The sequence below is a fragment of the Rattus norvegicus genome, chromosome 14, assembly GCF_036323735.1.
Source record: "Rattus norvegicus strain BN/NHsdMcwi chromosome 14, GRCr8, whole genome shotgun sequence".
In the NCBI taxonomy this organism is placed as follows: domain Eukaryota; kingdom Metazoa; phylum Chordata; class Mammalia; order Rodentia; family Muridae; genus Rattus; species Rattus norvegicus.
Genome location: NC_086032.1, coordinates 43,758,692 through 43,774,881, shown reverse-complemented (window position 1 = coordinate 43,774,881; position 16,190 = coordinate 43,758,692). Strand labels below are relative to the sequence as shown.

General features: G+C 45.0%; 1 protein-coding gene across 2 annotated transcripts; it reads right to left on the bottom strand.

Annotated features, from left to right (window-relative positions):
• Positions 1 to 6,529: 6,529 nt before the first annotated feature.
• On the bottom strand, positions 6,530 to 15,942 carry Tlr10 (toll-like receptor 10). 2 transcript variants are annotated; one of them, XM_006251002.5, is made up of 2 exons: positions 14,656 to 15,942; positions 6,530 to 9,882 (listed from the first exon to the last, which is right to left on the bottom strand). In XM_006251002.5, the coding sequence occupies exon 2, from the start codon at positions 9,858 to 9,860 to the stop codon at positions 7,425 to 7,427; it is 2,436 nt and encodes an 811-aa protein (XP_006251064.1). In that variant the 5' UTR covers positions 9,861 to 9,882; positions 14,656 to 15,942; the 3' UTR covers positions 6,530 to 7,424.
• Positions 15,943 to 16,190: the final 248 nt, after the last annotated feature.

The following is a 16,190-nucleotide window of genomic DNA, read 5'->3' as shown; positions in this document are numbered from 1 at the left end:
AGTAGCTTGGTGAAAGAGCTTGCTGGTCCCAAACTGGCAGAGTAAACATTTTTATGTTTAAAAATCACATTTATCATCTATCTATCTATCTATCTATCTATCTATCTATCTATCTATCTATAGGACAGAAGATAGCTTGTAGGAGTCAGGTCTCACCATGTGGGTCCTGGGGAATCGAACTCAGGTTGTCAGGCTTGGTGGCAGTCACCTCCACTCGCTGAGACAACTCACTGGCCCACAAATCATTTTTTTTATTTAAAGATTTATTTATTTATTTATTTATTTATTTATTTATTTATTTATTGTAAGTACACTGTAACTGTCTTCAGACACACCAGAAGAGGGCATCAGATCTCATTACAGATGGTTGTAGGCCACCATGTGGTTGCTGGGATTTGATCTCAGAAACTCTGGAAGAGCAGTTAGTGCTCTTAACCACTGAGCCATCTCTCTAGCCCCCCACAAATCATTTTACACTGAATGTCACAGGGTCACTGCCAGAGCCTTGTCTGAAACAAGTCATAGAGCCATGGAGGGAGGCATTAATAAATGTCAATCTGCATAAATCATATTCTCTTCTTGGGGCTGCCCAAGAGTGTACACACCCCCTGAGGAAAGTACAGAGCCATAGATAAAGAGTTTCCCATGTATAAAAGCAGTTTGATTTAAAAATACGCTTTAATCTGAATGAACTCCCGTGAGGGACCCCCATAGGAAATCCCATGACATACAAATGAAGATGAATAGAGATTAGTTAGTTGTGTGGGCCTCCGTCTATAAAATGTTTGCTATGCCAGGATGGGGGCCTGACCTGGCTCCCCAGCACCTATGTAAAAGCCAGGCCCCCAGGCACATGCCTGCAATCTCACTGCTGTTGGGGCTGAAGCAGGAAGTTGCTTGGAACTTGCTGACAGGTGCTGCTGATGCTCTGCCTCAAAACGGGCAGCTGTTGAGAAGACACCCAGTGACAACCTTTGACATCCATGTCATTGAGAAGACACCTTTGACATCCATGTGCATGTGCGCTTGTGTATAAATGTGCAGACACACAGATAAAATACTCACTTAAAAACAGAACAGTCGCTTGTGGGATGCCTATCGTCTTGTAGGCCGTGCGAACACTGTGGGCTCCAGACCCCATCTCTGTATGTTTCTATCCAGGAAGCATTGTCTGTATACTTCATTGTCAGACGCTTCTGGGCTAGTGTGCTTTCCTTAGGAAAAGACAGAAACAGGGATAAAACTGATTGGGTGATAACTGATCACCAGGACACGTTCTTCATCCCTGCATGCATTAAGCAGAATGGCTCCTCTTGTCTCTGCAGATTCCTCGTTGTCAGCATCGATACGAACAGTGCGTGCCATGAACCCACACTGGCATCCAACGGCTCCCCAGTGGTTGCTGTTCTTAGGCTTCTTTGAGAATGTCTTCCCCAGAGAAGCGGGGAGGTAGGAGCTGATATTTGTTTCCTGGTGCTATTCAGTTTTTCACTGAGAACTGGACAGAGGAACCCACCTTGGAGCCATGTGCTCTCCGAGCCTCTTGATCAGGGGATCGCTGCATTTCTAGAATGAAGTCTCTGCTTTCCACACTCGAGCAACAACAGGTGGATAAGGCAAGTGGTCCAGCACAGAGCCAACATGGTCCCCCTCCTAAGAGAAATGATCTTTCTTTGTCTGGCACAGTTTTAAGGCCATCTGTAAGGGCATATATAACTCCATCACTGGACAGCAAGAGCGACCAGTGACAGGCAGCTTGACTGTTGGTCAGTCTTAAAAGATTATCTGACTGCACGGTGGCCAGTGCTGTGGGAACTGAGAGTAGGGGACACAGCAGAAAACATGCTATACCAAGATGATGTCCTTAGGTTGAAGGCAGGACACAGTACTACAATCAAACTACGATGGACTCCGGCACACACTGGTAGACTGGCCCAAGGCTCGAGGGTGAAGTGTTGGAAGCTCAGAGTCCTGAAGCTATCCTGTACTCACTGAGAGCCACCACAAAGTTAGATGTCAACATTCCTCTGGTTCTCAGCTTCAGGTGAGCCACACCACATCAGCTGGCAAGAATGGACGCTTGGCAGTCTGCCCACCTTTAATGGGGGTATCAGCCTCTGAGGGGGTAGCTGGTTAACCTCAAAAGCACCTTAAAGGGGAGAAGAAGGAAGAGGAAGGTACTTATGGGTCTGTGCTGGGGTCAAGACCCCCTTGCTTGGAGAATACAGTGAGTCTTGACAGAACCAAGTTCCAGGGAACTTAAGTGGTCCTGTGGCAGAGGCTTTACTGGCTAGCACAGCAACGAGAATGGGGAGGGGAACTGGGGAGTCCTGTGGTGTTTTGTATAATCAGCAGACTCTAAAATAGTTCTGGGTCAAACCCCTGAAATCAGGAATACCCCAGGAGGAAGTAGGGAGTTGTGGAATGTGTGTAGGCTGGAGACTTAGGGTAGAACAGGGAAATAACAGCAGTCAAAGCATAGCTCACAAAGTGTCAGCAAAAATATGCTTACTGAAGGGGAAGACTATCCCATGGGTAAATTCTGCATCCTTTGTGTATCACAAAGGCGCACCCCAAAGTGGGGGCAGCATCAGGAGCAGAGGGTCTACTGGGGTTGCAGAAAGCAGAAGGCCAACAATGCCCATTGACGCACAGTTTCCTTCAGAGACTACTTGTGGGGCGGCTGTATGCTGGGTCCTGTTCCCAACTCAGCTGGATAACATCCATGAGTGAAACCAAAGATGTCCCTCTGAAACGGTCTAGATTCTAGCAGATGATGCCAAGAGGCAGGCGGGATAAGCAGAAGACCCACAGCATAATTCATCGGGTGGCAAAAACTTTGGGGAGACAAAAGTCCAGTAGATGAACAGGCCTTCCACAGCTAGCTCATCTGGGATATCTCCACAGGGAATGTAACTGGAGATGGCCGGCTATGATGAACCGTTTCAGGAATAGGTGAATGGGTTTAGTATCCTGGTATCAATGATATAATGATAGGAATGATAGTATTTCCATTAATACACTTTAACTTAATTTTTAGAACCTACACTCATTCGTTGTCATAGCAGCAGCAGCATGAGCACCAAGGCGCCCTCTAAAGATAAGTAGTTGGAGGACACAAGGCTGCAGTGGAACTAGCGAGGGTCGAGCGCCTTCGCTCCATATCCCTGACTCAGACCTATGTGATCCCATCTTGGACTGTTTCTTTGTCACTGTACAACTGGAGTCCATTGTCCTCCAACAGCATCACAGAGACTTGTGATGGGGGTGGGGTACACCGCAGTAGTTAGCTGTTACATTCGAGGTCCAGGCAGATGTGATGGTAAATGACTTTGATCTCAGCACTTGGGCAGCAGGGGCAGGCAGATCTTCATGAGTTCAAGGCCAGTCTGTTTCACACAGTGAGTACTAAGGGAGTCAGAATGGGATAGTGAGAACCTGTCTCAATGACAACTAAATAAATGAATCTGTTATTCAAGTGTAGGTGACTCTGAAACCCTTGGTGGCCTGTGCAGGAGACTTTAAGATGCACTACTAGAGCTGGGGTCCCTCAAGGAGCCCAAGGGGAATTGATTCCCCATGTCAAGGGGCACAGCAGAGCAAGTGGAAACAACTCTGAGAGCACAGAGGTAAGCTAGCAGGGTACCAGTGATTATGTTACCCAGCAAATCACCAAGAGGATTAAGGATGCCCTTCAACATGACAACATGATCTGGATTATGGACCAAAGGGATGATGGATCACCCTTTGGTTGATCTGAATGTCAGACTGCATAGCATGTAACTGACAGAACGACGGTGTGGTTTTGGCAATGGGAACCAGACAATGTGAATATAGAATACGTTGACAGTGGGAGGTTCTCTATAGAGAATCCAAATTGCAAATGACTGGCTATAGGCAGGATACTCCAAGGGACCAGACAGGGCTCTCACCTTTAGAATTGCTGTGCAAGGCTGGACATAAGAGGAATCAAATAGAAGAGGTAAAGACTACTTTGCTGTAGCCTGGGGGGAAAGGCGCTGTGGCCTGGGGGAAAGGCATTAGCATAGGTGTTTAAGGCCAAAATTTAAAGCCTCCCATTCTTCCATTTGAAATGGAAAATTATACCTGGTAATCTGGTTTCTCACTCATTTTCAATACCTTGTCTGCTCTTTTTGGGAGTTCCATTGTGGTGGAGAGAAAAGGGAGCTCCCAGGACCTTTGCCATAGGTTAGATGTAGAACCCCTCCCCGCTCAACATCTGCTTGGCATTTGAGGACGACAGGTCTATTACAGTTGGAGTCTTTACCACGTTTTCCAAGAGAGTAGAAAGAGACGATTCTGAGCAAGGCAGGAATGCAGGACTGATCGTACTTGTCCACAAGCCAGCTTCAACCCTTGAATGGACGGGTGAGACTCCTGTGTGTGTGGAGGGGACAGGACTCCAGCTTGACAAATGACAGGCACGTGAAGAGGAGCCTGCAGGTTGGCAACATCTGGAGCATCCTGACATGACCAGAGTGGTTCGGCTAGCTTCCAAAACAGCGCAGGGTTTGCGTGCCCACTTCCCTGTTACTTCATGGTCCAGCAGAGCGGACCGCTGCTGGGGTGTGAAGTGCTTTGAGCAAAAACACAACACGGAGATTTCCCGAGGCTGGAGATGTGTGTGTATTTAGAAGTAAGTAGCATTCACCTCACATACAATTCCTCTTGTCTACCCGTGAGCCATGACAATCACTGCCAGGCATTCTAGTGAATCAGGATAGCTCTGAGGAAAAGCTTTCTAATTGTTTAGTCTACCCAGCTGTGGAGTCAAGAAGGAGCTGAGAGCTCGTCTGACGTGTTGTTGTTTTAATTGTAATAAAACCTATCCAGGGGCCGGGGAGATGGCTCAGTGGGGAAAGCACTTGTCCAACTTGCCTCACAACCTGAGTTCCATTCAAGCTCACAAAAATAGGAGAGGCTCAACTCCACAGAGTCGTCTTTAGACCTCTATGCATACACCACAGCACATGCCACACCCCCTCTATCATGCACAGATACACAGTAATAATAAAATTTATGAACCATATGTGTTTTTAAAAGTGTTCCCAAAGTGAGGATACTACCATGAAATAGCTGAATCCCGGTGAGCTCAGGGCTCAGCAGTTCATCTTGGAAGGAGGGTGTCTCATGTGGAGTAATTCACTCAAGGTTTGCAGCCTCTCCTATAGCGGCCATTTCACTTCCCCAAAAGCCAAAAGCTATAGTGTATTGGTTCCCAGCTCTGCCTCTGCCCCACCCACTGTGATTTCTTTGGGCTTTCTCTTCTGCCAAAGTCTCCAGAGAAGGGACAAAGGAACCCTGGACTGCAAGGCAATTCCTCAGTTCTAGCTCTGGCAAGATGTTAGCAAGACCTGGCTTCTAGTCGCAAGGCCCTCGGGCTGGAAGTCTCAAAACAAAACAAAACCCCATACTAAACCAAGTATGGAGGCCACCTGGGAAGTGGAGGGTAGAAGTGCAGGGTCATGTTTGGCTACATAGTGAGTTTAGGGCTACCTTGGGCTACATGAAACCTGCCTAGAAATAAATAAGTAGCAAAAAAGAAAAAAGAATCAAACAAAAACAAAATTACTAGTATGAGATGTTTATAAACTACAAAACATAAGAAACAGAAGTAGATACAAACTCTAGTTTTAATGTTATGAGGGCTTTTTGTTGTTGTTATTGTTGTTTGTTTAGATTAAATGGGATGGAACATAGATGGCTATGACTAGGTAGAGATGTTCTTTGTTTGTTTGTTTGCTAGTTTATGACAATGCAGGGGAATCACAAGTGCTAGGCAAGTGCACCTCTATCATTCTCTCTCTCTCTCTCTCTCTCTCTCTCTCTCTCTCTCTCTCTCTCTCTCACACACACACACACACACACACACACACACACACACACACACGGCCCCAGCCCGTGATGGTTGTCTCTTTAAACGTAATCGTCAGAAATTATGTGTTGGGCCTACCTTGGTGTTTCCCTTCCCCCTCACTGAGCCTTTTAGCCTGCTATAGCTAGAAGTTGTTTACACCCTTGGCAGCTGCTCTTAGCCCCCTGATTTGGGGCTGGGACTTTCTATGGCACCCTTCCTCCCCACAGAGCCTTCCAAATTGTTGTTGTTTAAGAAGTTGCTTATGGGGGTTGGGGATTTAGCTCAGTGGTAGAGCGCTTGCCTAGGAAGCGCAAGGTCCTGGGTTCGGTCCCCAGCTCCAAAAAAAAAAAAGAACCAAAAAAAAAAAAAAAAGAAGTTGTATAAACAACTGGGCCCAGAACTTTTTCACCACACAGACTTTTCCTGTTTTCCTGGTTGGGGATTTTCACCTGCCTTGCTGTTTTCCACAGCTTTTGCCTCCTGTATATAAGGAGATCTCAGTAAAGCCTTGGTGGCACTCGCTGAAAACGGGTGACCCGTGTATGTGTTTTCTTTCAATCCCGCAGACCTACACCCAATATTCACACACTGGCGGCACAGGCGCCGACAATTATGGAAAGGAAGGACCAAGCAGAATGAGTAGGGTCCATGAGGTTTCAGAAATTGTCCTCTGTTTGGTTTATTTTCTTTTTGGTATGTGTGTATTCTTGTTTATTTAAGAAAAAAAACAGATACAGATTCATCCTAAGCCTTTCAAAGATCATAGAAACACACAGTATAGAAAACAAATGTTCTTTGAGATCAAACAAACCCCAACCACAATTGCTATACAGCATGCTGATGCAGTCTTTGATTTCAATGTATAAACTAACATATTAATATAATGTGTCTCCATGCCATTCTTTTTAACAGCTATGCATCCTTCTGTTGGTAGATATATTGTAAGGTGCTGCATTGATTCTTCTTCTGCAGATATGCAGGATATGTTTAAGTTCATGATTATGAACAAGGCTGGGAACCTATTCTCATAAACCTTTACAAACTTGTTTCTGAGGACAGAGTTTAAGAAAGCTTTCAAGGATATCATCCTGAGTGAGGTAACCCAATCACAGAAAAACACACATGGTATGCACTCATTGATAAGTGGCTATTAGCCCAAATGCTTGAATTACCCTAAATGCATAGAACACATGAAACTCAAGACGGATGATCAAAATGTGAATGCTAAGACTGAACCCCCAGTGAACTAGATTGTTGGGGGGAGGGCGGCAATGGGGGGAGGGTTGGGAGGGGAACACCCATAAGGAAGGGGAGGGGGGAGGGGGATGTTTGCCCGGAAACCGGGAAAGGGAATAACACTCGAAATGTATATAAGAAATACTCAAGTTAATAATAAAAAAAAAAGAAAGAAAGCTTTCAAGGGATTGACACAAAGGGAATAACCATTTTATTTTAATAGATATAACAAAATCAACATCTTAAAGGTTATGTGCATTTCTCTTTCAGCAGTGAGTGTGGGCCCCAATTTCACTAGGCAGGGTGGATTTTAGAAGCTGTCTGTTCTTACCAGAGAGATGGTAGAACCTTGGCAATCCGCGTTAGGCTTTGTGAATGTCTGTAGTTCACACCTTCCCCTTGTGTCTGATAAATTTACGTTAATGGCAGCTCGAAGGTTTGCCCAAAAAAGCCCATGTTTGCGCCTGTCCTTGGGCCACTCTAAGTATACTTTCTTTTCCAAAAGAGCTTTCAGCTTAGGGAACTTGGTAGGAACACAGTAGGAGGGAATGGGTTCTAGTAAGATGGGAATGATGTAATCATAATTGTCACGGAAAGGATTGTGGTGGGCCAGATAGAGTTCATTATGGCACCACCCATTCTGCACAAAGTTGGGGGACAGCACAAAGATGGACTTATAGCTTTTCTCAGTGCAGCTTATAATATTTTCAGCAATGCTCCTGTCAGGGTCAAAGTTCCTCTCGGGAAGACAAAGCAAGACAGAGCCATCTTCTGTCTCCAGATTGGGAATCAGTTCATTCTTCACCCAGACAGAATCATGTGCAGCGTAGGAGATAAATGCATGGAACTGTATACTTCTCTTACGCTCCTCTCGAACTGTCTTCCTAATCCTATGCTGTGTCCGGATGCACTGGGCCAGCACCCTGAGATACCAAAGCATGTCAAATTTTAGAATGCAGAATGCTACAACCAAACCCAGAACCAGGATAACCAGCACAATGGTGACAATCAGCAAAGTTGTGTTGCAAGCTAATTCGGGAAGATAAACATCTTTTAATGGAGTCCCCTTTAGACTCAAAGGGTATTCGCAGGCGTAGGAGTCTGGCCATCCAGACATCAGGCCCTTGGAATGTTTCTCAAGCCAAATGAAGTCTCTAAATTCACAGATACACCGGAATGGATTTCGCCCTGCGTTTAGAGTCTTTACCTCCTGGCAGCTCTGGAAAAAATCCAGAGATGGGCTGAGAATCAAATTCATTTCAATGTTCAGACTAGAGAGCTGTTTGAAGTGATCACACCCAGGGAGGTCAGTCAGAAAATTAAAAGCAATACTTAGCTCTCGTAAAGATTTTAGGTATATAATCTCTTTAGGGACTGCTCGAATTTTGTTATTGTTCAGATCAAGTGTCTGGATACTTTTAGGCAAACATCTGAAAACAGAACCATCAAATTTATTGGATGACAAGTTCAAGAGGATCAAGGTGTCGGGCCACATGCATTTCTCCCCGTTTCCATGTTGCAATAGGTTCTGGCTCAGATCCAGGTGAAGCAAGGACGTGTGGTTGGCAAAGAGACTCACTAGAGAAAGAGTCTCCAGTTGGTTGCCCCTCAAAACGAGAGTTTTCAGATAAGGCATCTGGATGGGGTTTTTAAACAGGTCATCTGTTAAGATGTTATTGGCAAAATTTAAATGTTGGAAACTTTGGGGGTGACTAGGGAAGAGAAGATGTGGCATTTGTGCGTCTGATATCGTCAGGTTTTCTAAATCCATTTGGGTGAAAAACAAGTAGATTTTATTCTGGGGAATGAAAAAGATTCTGAAATGTATGCTCTCCAAGATTACAGCTTTCATTACGGTATTTGAGTAGTCAAATGAACTGTGGTCCCGACTAGCCATCCCTCCAAAAGTCAGGTCCTGAATCTGGAAGCATTCCACTGAAGTCCGCCACACAAACTGAAAAACGTGGAGAAGGTCATCCCAGAGCAGGTCAACTTTATGGAATATAAGAGTGGACGCCTTGGTATTCTCCACAGAAAGAGTTCTCGGAGTCTCATAACTTACAAACTGGCTCTTGCCACCTATGTTTGACATTTCGACTACCTTTGAAGTCTTCATTCCATCACACAGAAGCACCCAGAAGTTAGCAGCCATTGGTAAAACTATGTGAAGCACTGTCGTGTTTAGGACAGGCAGGCTGCCTTCTTCATAGTGAGAAAGAGTATTCAGCCCTATGAACACAGTGCTGAATTGCAAATTAGCAATTTTCTGGAGATCTGATCTTTGGATTTTGGCCCCACTCAAACCTAAGGTTTCCAGATGTCGCATGTTGCCAATCTCCTCACAGGCAGGCAGAGTATCGAAGTCGTTAAAAGAAAGATCTAAATGTCTGAGATCTACCAAGGAAGACCAAGTGATGGACTGTAGTCTATTGTAAGACAAGTCTAAATAGCTTAGCTCCTTGTTAAGGTCAAAGATCTTGGTGTCCAGCTGTTGGATGCTGTTATGGCACAGGATCAGAAAACGCAGTTTGGAGAAGGAGTGGCAATCTGAGCTCTGGAATTGATAGAGGAGGTTGTAGGATAAATCCAGTATGGTTGTGGCTGGGGTCACATCTGGGGGAACCTTCCTTAAAGCCATGTTGGAGTAGTTGGAGATCAGTTCCCTTTCATCTGTGGGTCTTGGAGCCCAGGCTTCTGTTGACATAATGATGTTATAAAGGGTATAGATGCTGCTGATGAGTCTCATTGTGTCTACCTCTTGTTTCCTCCTGTGAAGGAAGAATGTCAGTTTAAACCCCTAGAAGGCAGCACAGAAGGGTAGGTTTTCATCGGTTTAAATACCGGAGGACTTTGACTTTTATTTTTAAATTCCAACAGCCTACTACAGTCTTTGAAAGCCATACTGAATCTTTGACTTTATCTCAGAACCTTGGTTAATAGATCTGGATGCCAGTTACTGCATGTGCCACATCTGAGACACCAAAGTGAGGCCAGAACTGCAGAGCAAGCCCCAGGGGTGGGAGATGCTCTTCTCTGCTCAGCCTAGGAACTGCCTTGTCAGGCCTGAATCCACACCTTCCCCTCAGTCCCATTTGATAGCCTGAGGCTTTTAAAAAGCTTGGAAAGGCAGCAGAGTTGGCTCAGGGGCCAAGAGCACTAGTTGCTCTTGCAAAAGACACAGGTTTGTTTCCCAGTATCTGGGTGACTCATAGCCTGTTACGCTAGCACTGGGGGATCTAATGCCCTCATCCGACCTCCAAGGGCACCTGCACACACATAGTGTGCATACTTACACTCAGCTGCATCCATATACACATAAAACAAATACATCATTTAAAATATTGATAGTAATATTTTTATCATCCAATATTGTATGTCCTGAGTTACTATCACAGGGTGACTATTAAACCTTTTTGTGGATGGAGAGTTCCTATGTAGCAGGGAGCTGAGGTAGTCCAGGATAAACATGTAAAAACCAAGAAAAGTCTAGCATGGACATGTACTTGTGATGTGGGCACAGCCCTGCTACAAACACTAAGGCCTCTGACCCAAAACCAATGAAAGTCTTCATGCAGGAGAGTCTCAGAAGCAACTTGGCACAGCCTTTCTCTGGTCCAAATGTGAGTGTTTATAAATGACTGACAAATGTATGCAAAAAGTAGCAACTACAGCTTCCTTCTCCCACAGGATGCAACCTCTGACACTCTCTGACAGGAACCCCCTACTGAGACTAGCCGCCGGCCTTGCCTTCTCTTTTTGTCGGTAATAAACTCTTAGTGAGCACACACAGAGGTTCTGGGTTGTTACTTCTTCAGTGGATGCTGCTCTATCAGAGTGAGGGAGTGAGCATGACCCAGTTTCTGTGTGTGTGTGTGTGTGTGTGTGTGTGTGTGTGTGTGTGTGTGTGTGTGTGTGTGTGTGTGTGTCTTCTCTCTGCATGCCCCCAGTGCTCAGTCAGGTTTCCTGGAGGAATCTATGCAGGACTCAGTACTTGTTACAAGTTACATGTTACAAGTATTTAACTTGTAACAACACTTACCTAAGTATGGAAGGCCCCAAACACTCCTCTCCCTTCCGTGTTTTCATGTGGGTAGCAAAAGCAATCTGAATCGTTGCCTAATGGTAACAAGCAGGAGAGAAACCAGTCTCCCTTTCTTAGTGTGCATTGTGCCAGACGCTAACTAAGGGCACTTCTTCCCTGGAGCAGGCTCATCTATCTGTAGACGTAATCTCGTTTGTTATCCCAGGACTGTGAACTGTGGGGTTGATTCTGCTCTGCAGGTGCAAGCACTCGTGGATTGAGAGAATCATGAAGATTTTGAACTAGATGAGGCTTTCAGTTGTTGGACTGACACAGAGCAGAGGTGGCAAGAGAACTGACATTTTCACCATATCTAATTACTGCTTAAGACAGGCATCAGCTATTGTGCTGCCAGGGATTTGTAAAGACCCTGGGGAAGAGCAGTGCGTGGGATGTGCGTGGCATCCTGCGGCTGTCTGTTCCTATACAGTATACCTCCTAGGGAAGGAGAGACGCAGCAAACACAGTAATGTGTGAATACATTGGGCGCTGATATGGAGTCGTGGCAGGGTTATTACCTCGGAGGTAACAGTGCGTCTGTAACACGTTCAGGTAGATATGGTGGGAAAATAATGCAATGCGTCACAAGGCACTTTAAATGCGACCACATTCCTACAGATTTCTCTTTTTCTTTTCAAGTGTCCCCCCCCAGACCCCCCAACCCTCTGCAGTGGAGAAATTCTAAAACTAGAAAGTATGTCCACAGGGCAACCTTCCAGAGTAACTTAAAAATAAGAGCTCGCTGTTGTTTTAGTCCGTGTTGTTTAATTCACCACAGGCTAAGGAGACACCTCATACAACAAGTGGTTTCTCCTCACGTTGTGTAGTAAGAAGACAGGGTGAGGACCGGGCTAGCTGTCTGAGCTCCTAGTGGGGGTTCTTTCTGTTTCACACAAAGGAGGGGAGGGAAAAAGAGAAAAGAGGAAGGGGACGGGATCCGAAGGAAGGAAGTCAGGAAGTCATGGATTTTCTATACAGCTGTGAGGTTCAGGTAGTCTTCTAGCTGAATAATTCCTACATTGTACAAAAAAATAATTAATTACTCATATTGATGATATAATTCTTATATTCTATATGCTTTTGTTCCTGGTAAGACTTCTCAAATGTCTTGGAGGGAAAATTAATTCTGGTGAAGTCTCCATTTCTTAAACACAAGACTGCCAATGAGCTAAGATGCTTTTAGGGTGCTATTTACAGTGAAGTATTATGATATGTTAATATGTACTTTACTATCTTTAATGCTTTGATTGTCTTTAAAAGTCAATTTAGTTCCTGACAGACTTTCAAACCATTGTATATGTAAGGGTAAGTTTTCTGCTTCTACTTCAAAACATCCCCGGGCGGCAGTTCCTGACTTGCCTAAAGAAGCAATTATTGCTCAAGTCGTTGTCTGTGATATCTAGTGTGCAACTCTGAAGTTTCACTTTCTTTCCACTTCCGTTAAGTATTGGAAGATCCCTCAGGCTAGCAAGATGGTTTATTAAGTGAAACCCTGTGCTGCCTAGCCTGAAGACCTGAGTTCGAACTCCAGAATCTCTAATTTCACCTCCATGTGTGTACTTTGGCACAAAACACATACATAATAAATAAGTGGAAAATACATTTTTTAAAGGATTGGTCATGCCACTAGTTCCACACACTCAGTATCTCTTCTGAAGTTTTGTTCTCTTACAGATTACCGTAGACAAGAGTGGCCTGAGGCACATGAGGTACCGCTTTTACGGGATTGAGAAATAACTCAGTCATCAAGATGAATAATGTTTAAATGGAGATGGATGGGAAATCTACATTAAATAGGTATCGAAACTTTTCACAAAGACGGAGTTGACACTCTGGTTTCCTGGAAGCCCTCATGCTTGGTTTGGTTGGCAAGGTCATGGGATGAAAGAGGTCACGTGTGGCTTTCTGTCTCCCAGAACTCCTTACTTACTTTAAGCTTCTAGACACACACACAGACACACACACAGACACACAGACACACAGACACACACACACACACACAGAGAGAGAGAGAGAGAGAGAGAGAGAGAGAGAGAGAGAGAGAGAGGAACTCCCATCCTGCTTCTTTATTTGCAATCCCTTGGCTGGGAGTCAGGGTTTCTATCTCTCACATTATGGTTCCTCCTGCTCAGGACCACAACCTGATGAGCTGTAGTGAGAGAGGAAGCAGATCCCACTGAACTTCTCTTAATTTAAGACATAAAAAGCTCTTGTCTCTCAGGCAATGCGGATGTGCCGTGGCATCTCATTAAAACACTTTAAGAGTAAGGGATAAACGTTACATTAGTGCTGCTGTCGTATGGAGGATTAAATCAGGACCATAGGTGTGCTAAGCACACACTGGACCACTGAACTCTGGCATTTACCTCAGCATAGGGCTTCATCACAGATGGATCCAGTAAGTATGCAGTGTATATTGTTACTGTGTTGACGCTGTCGCTACTATGTTGAGAGAGCAGTTGAAAAGCAGAGAAAGTTCTCCACTCACAGCTTATGATGTAAAAGTCCAAACCCAAAGACACTGCATAACAGCAGTTGGTAGTTTGCCAGAGACCTTATCCTGAGTCATTTTTCCTTTAAGAATTCCAGTAAATGGAGAAAGGCTTAAAAGCTCACCAAAGGTTGAGCGATCTGGTAATATAAGAGTAAGAAAGATCTTTTTTTTTCTATATGTCTGACATGGCGCCTTGTGTTTTCCATATAACATCTTATTCAGCCTTTACAACAACTCAACAAAGTGGTGGTCACCATTACTCCTATTTTTCAGATCTAGAAGCTAAAACTCAGAGATTACATAACTTGCCCAGGCCAGCCTAGAAAGTAGTAGCGAGTAGAGGTTTGAATCCCTATTTGTCTGGTCCCTTCTGGGTGGCAGTCAATCCCAGCCCAGAGTGCTCTTTTTTTTTTTTTTTTTTTGGTTCTTTTTTTCGGAGCTGGGGACCGAACCAAGGGCCTTGCGCTTCCTAGGCAAGCGCTCTACCACTGAGCTAAATCCCCAGCCCCCCCAGCCCAGAGTGCTCTTAAACTCTAAAGCAGCAGCGTAGGCTGTGCTGAGTGAGGTGGGCACCACTCACCTGGCCAAGGCTCCTTCCCCTCACCCCCAATGTCTTTCTCAGCTTCAGCATGCTGCCCCAATGGGGCTCCGCTAGGTGTCACACATCAGGCAGACTCTGCCTGCATGTAAACAAATCGTTATTAGTTTACAAGCCCAGCCTAGGTACTCAACGAGGATGCTTTTGTAGCCCCAAATCCCTCAAGGTAACCCAAATACTATGGCAAACCTTCAGGCATCTTGGGCCACATCAGACTCCTGGAGCTTCCCTGGGAACAAGTTCTATAGCACTGAAGACCCTTCCGACCTGTCCCACTCTTTAGACAACGAGACGCAGACCTTTCACACAGCATGGAGTTTTAGGTTGTCAACATGTACCGCTGAGAAATAAAAACCAGAAAAACTCACCGTGACTCCTAGGATCATCCACAGTGGGTAGAAGAGCTGGCCTGATGCAGTCTGCAACGAAATGAGTGAAGGAAGGAAGGAAGGAAGGAAGGAAGGAAGGAAGGAAGGAAGGAAGGAAAGGAAAGGAAAGGAAGACAAAACAAAAAACCCAAATCCCCCAAAGCCTGAAGCTCCTGAAAGGTAACTGCTCAGACCAATAGCTCCGTGCTCACTAATTGTTCGTCTTCGGGACGCTAGGTCTGTGAGTTCTCCTCTGTACTGGCTCTTTTGGAAAGATTTCTTTTTCTGCAGTGTCTCAGCAGATCTTAGCCAGCTTGAAGCCTCCGGATCTCTATAGAGGTGCAGGTAGGTGGATGACTTCTTGACAAAGTCAGAAGTGGCTGTGGGAACAGTTTGACTCAGCGCTTCCCCTCTACTGGGTGCTGGTGGCATTGAACGTTACATCAGTTAACACGGAAGAACACCTTTTTGTTTTTAATTGTAGTAAAATACAAATTAAACTTGCCTTTGTCAGGCAGTGATTCTGCGGTGTTAAGGACATCCCTGTGTTTGTTCAGTTCTCTCCACTTCCAGAACTTTTTCCTCATCCATCGTCACAAACCGAAGCTCAGTGCCCATCAACAAACACTGCCTCTCCACTTTGCCCTTTGCACCCTCTGGTATCTGCTGTCTCAGAGTACGATGGTTTTAGGCACCATTTGTAAGTGAAGCCAGACATTATTTATTCTTTTTTTCTTATAGGCTTATTTTACTTAGTACCTTCCTTATTTTTGTTTCTTCTATGTTCCAGCATGCCTCCGAATAACCCCCCTTTTTTAAAGGCTGAATAATATCCACTAAGTGCACAGGACACCTCTCCTCATCAGACATCTATGTCACCTTGGGAAAATGGATGCTATGAGAAGGGAGACCAGATATGTATATTCCTTCACATAAAGTTGTTGGATCCTCAGATATTTCATGTTTACTTAATTATGTGCTTAACAGAGCTGCCATTCGGGCTTCTTGGAGCACCTTGGGCTTGCCTTCCTTCCAGACCCAGGTCAGTTACTCTGCCCCTGGAATTAGATAGAGTGGGAAAATGATAGGAAGAGAGTAATTCCAGCCGTGGTCTTGCAAGAACATGAGAAGGACTTCATTCTGTTTTATAGAGATGACTGTACATGCTCATGTCACCCTGTCACCTGGGGCCTTTGGTGAAGCAGAACACCATGGCACGGAACAAATTATGTAGCAAAGTTAATCACCTTGTGGTACCCGTGAAGCAGGGGGGAGGAGGAGATGAGAGAGGAGGGGAGGAAAATGAAGGAGGGAGGGGTTGGGGGGGAGATCGGAGAAAAGGTATCAGAGGAAAGGGCTAGAGACAAATACATCTTTCTTTTTTTTTTTTTTTTTTTTCCGGAGCTGGGGACCGAACCCAGGGCCTTGCGCTTCCTAGGCAAGCACTCTACCACTGAGCTAAATCCCCAACCCCCAAATACATCTTTCAAGGGCAGGCAAACACTCACAAATATGAAACAAAATAATTTTAATAA

What these genes read in the sequence shown, in the direction of transcription:
- Tlr10 (XM_006251002.5), bottom strand. Translation starts at nt 9,860, where the DNA reads ATGAGACTCATCAGCAGCATCTATACCCTTTATAACATCATTATGTCA.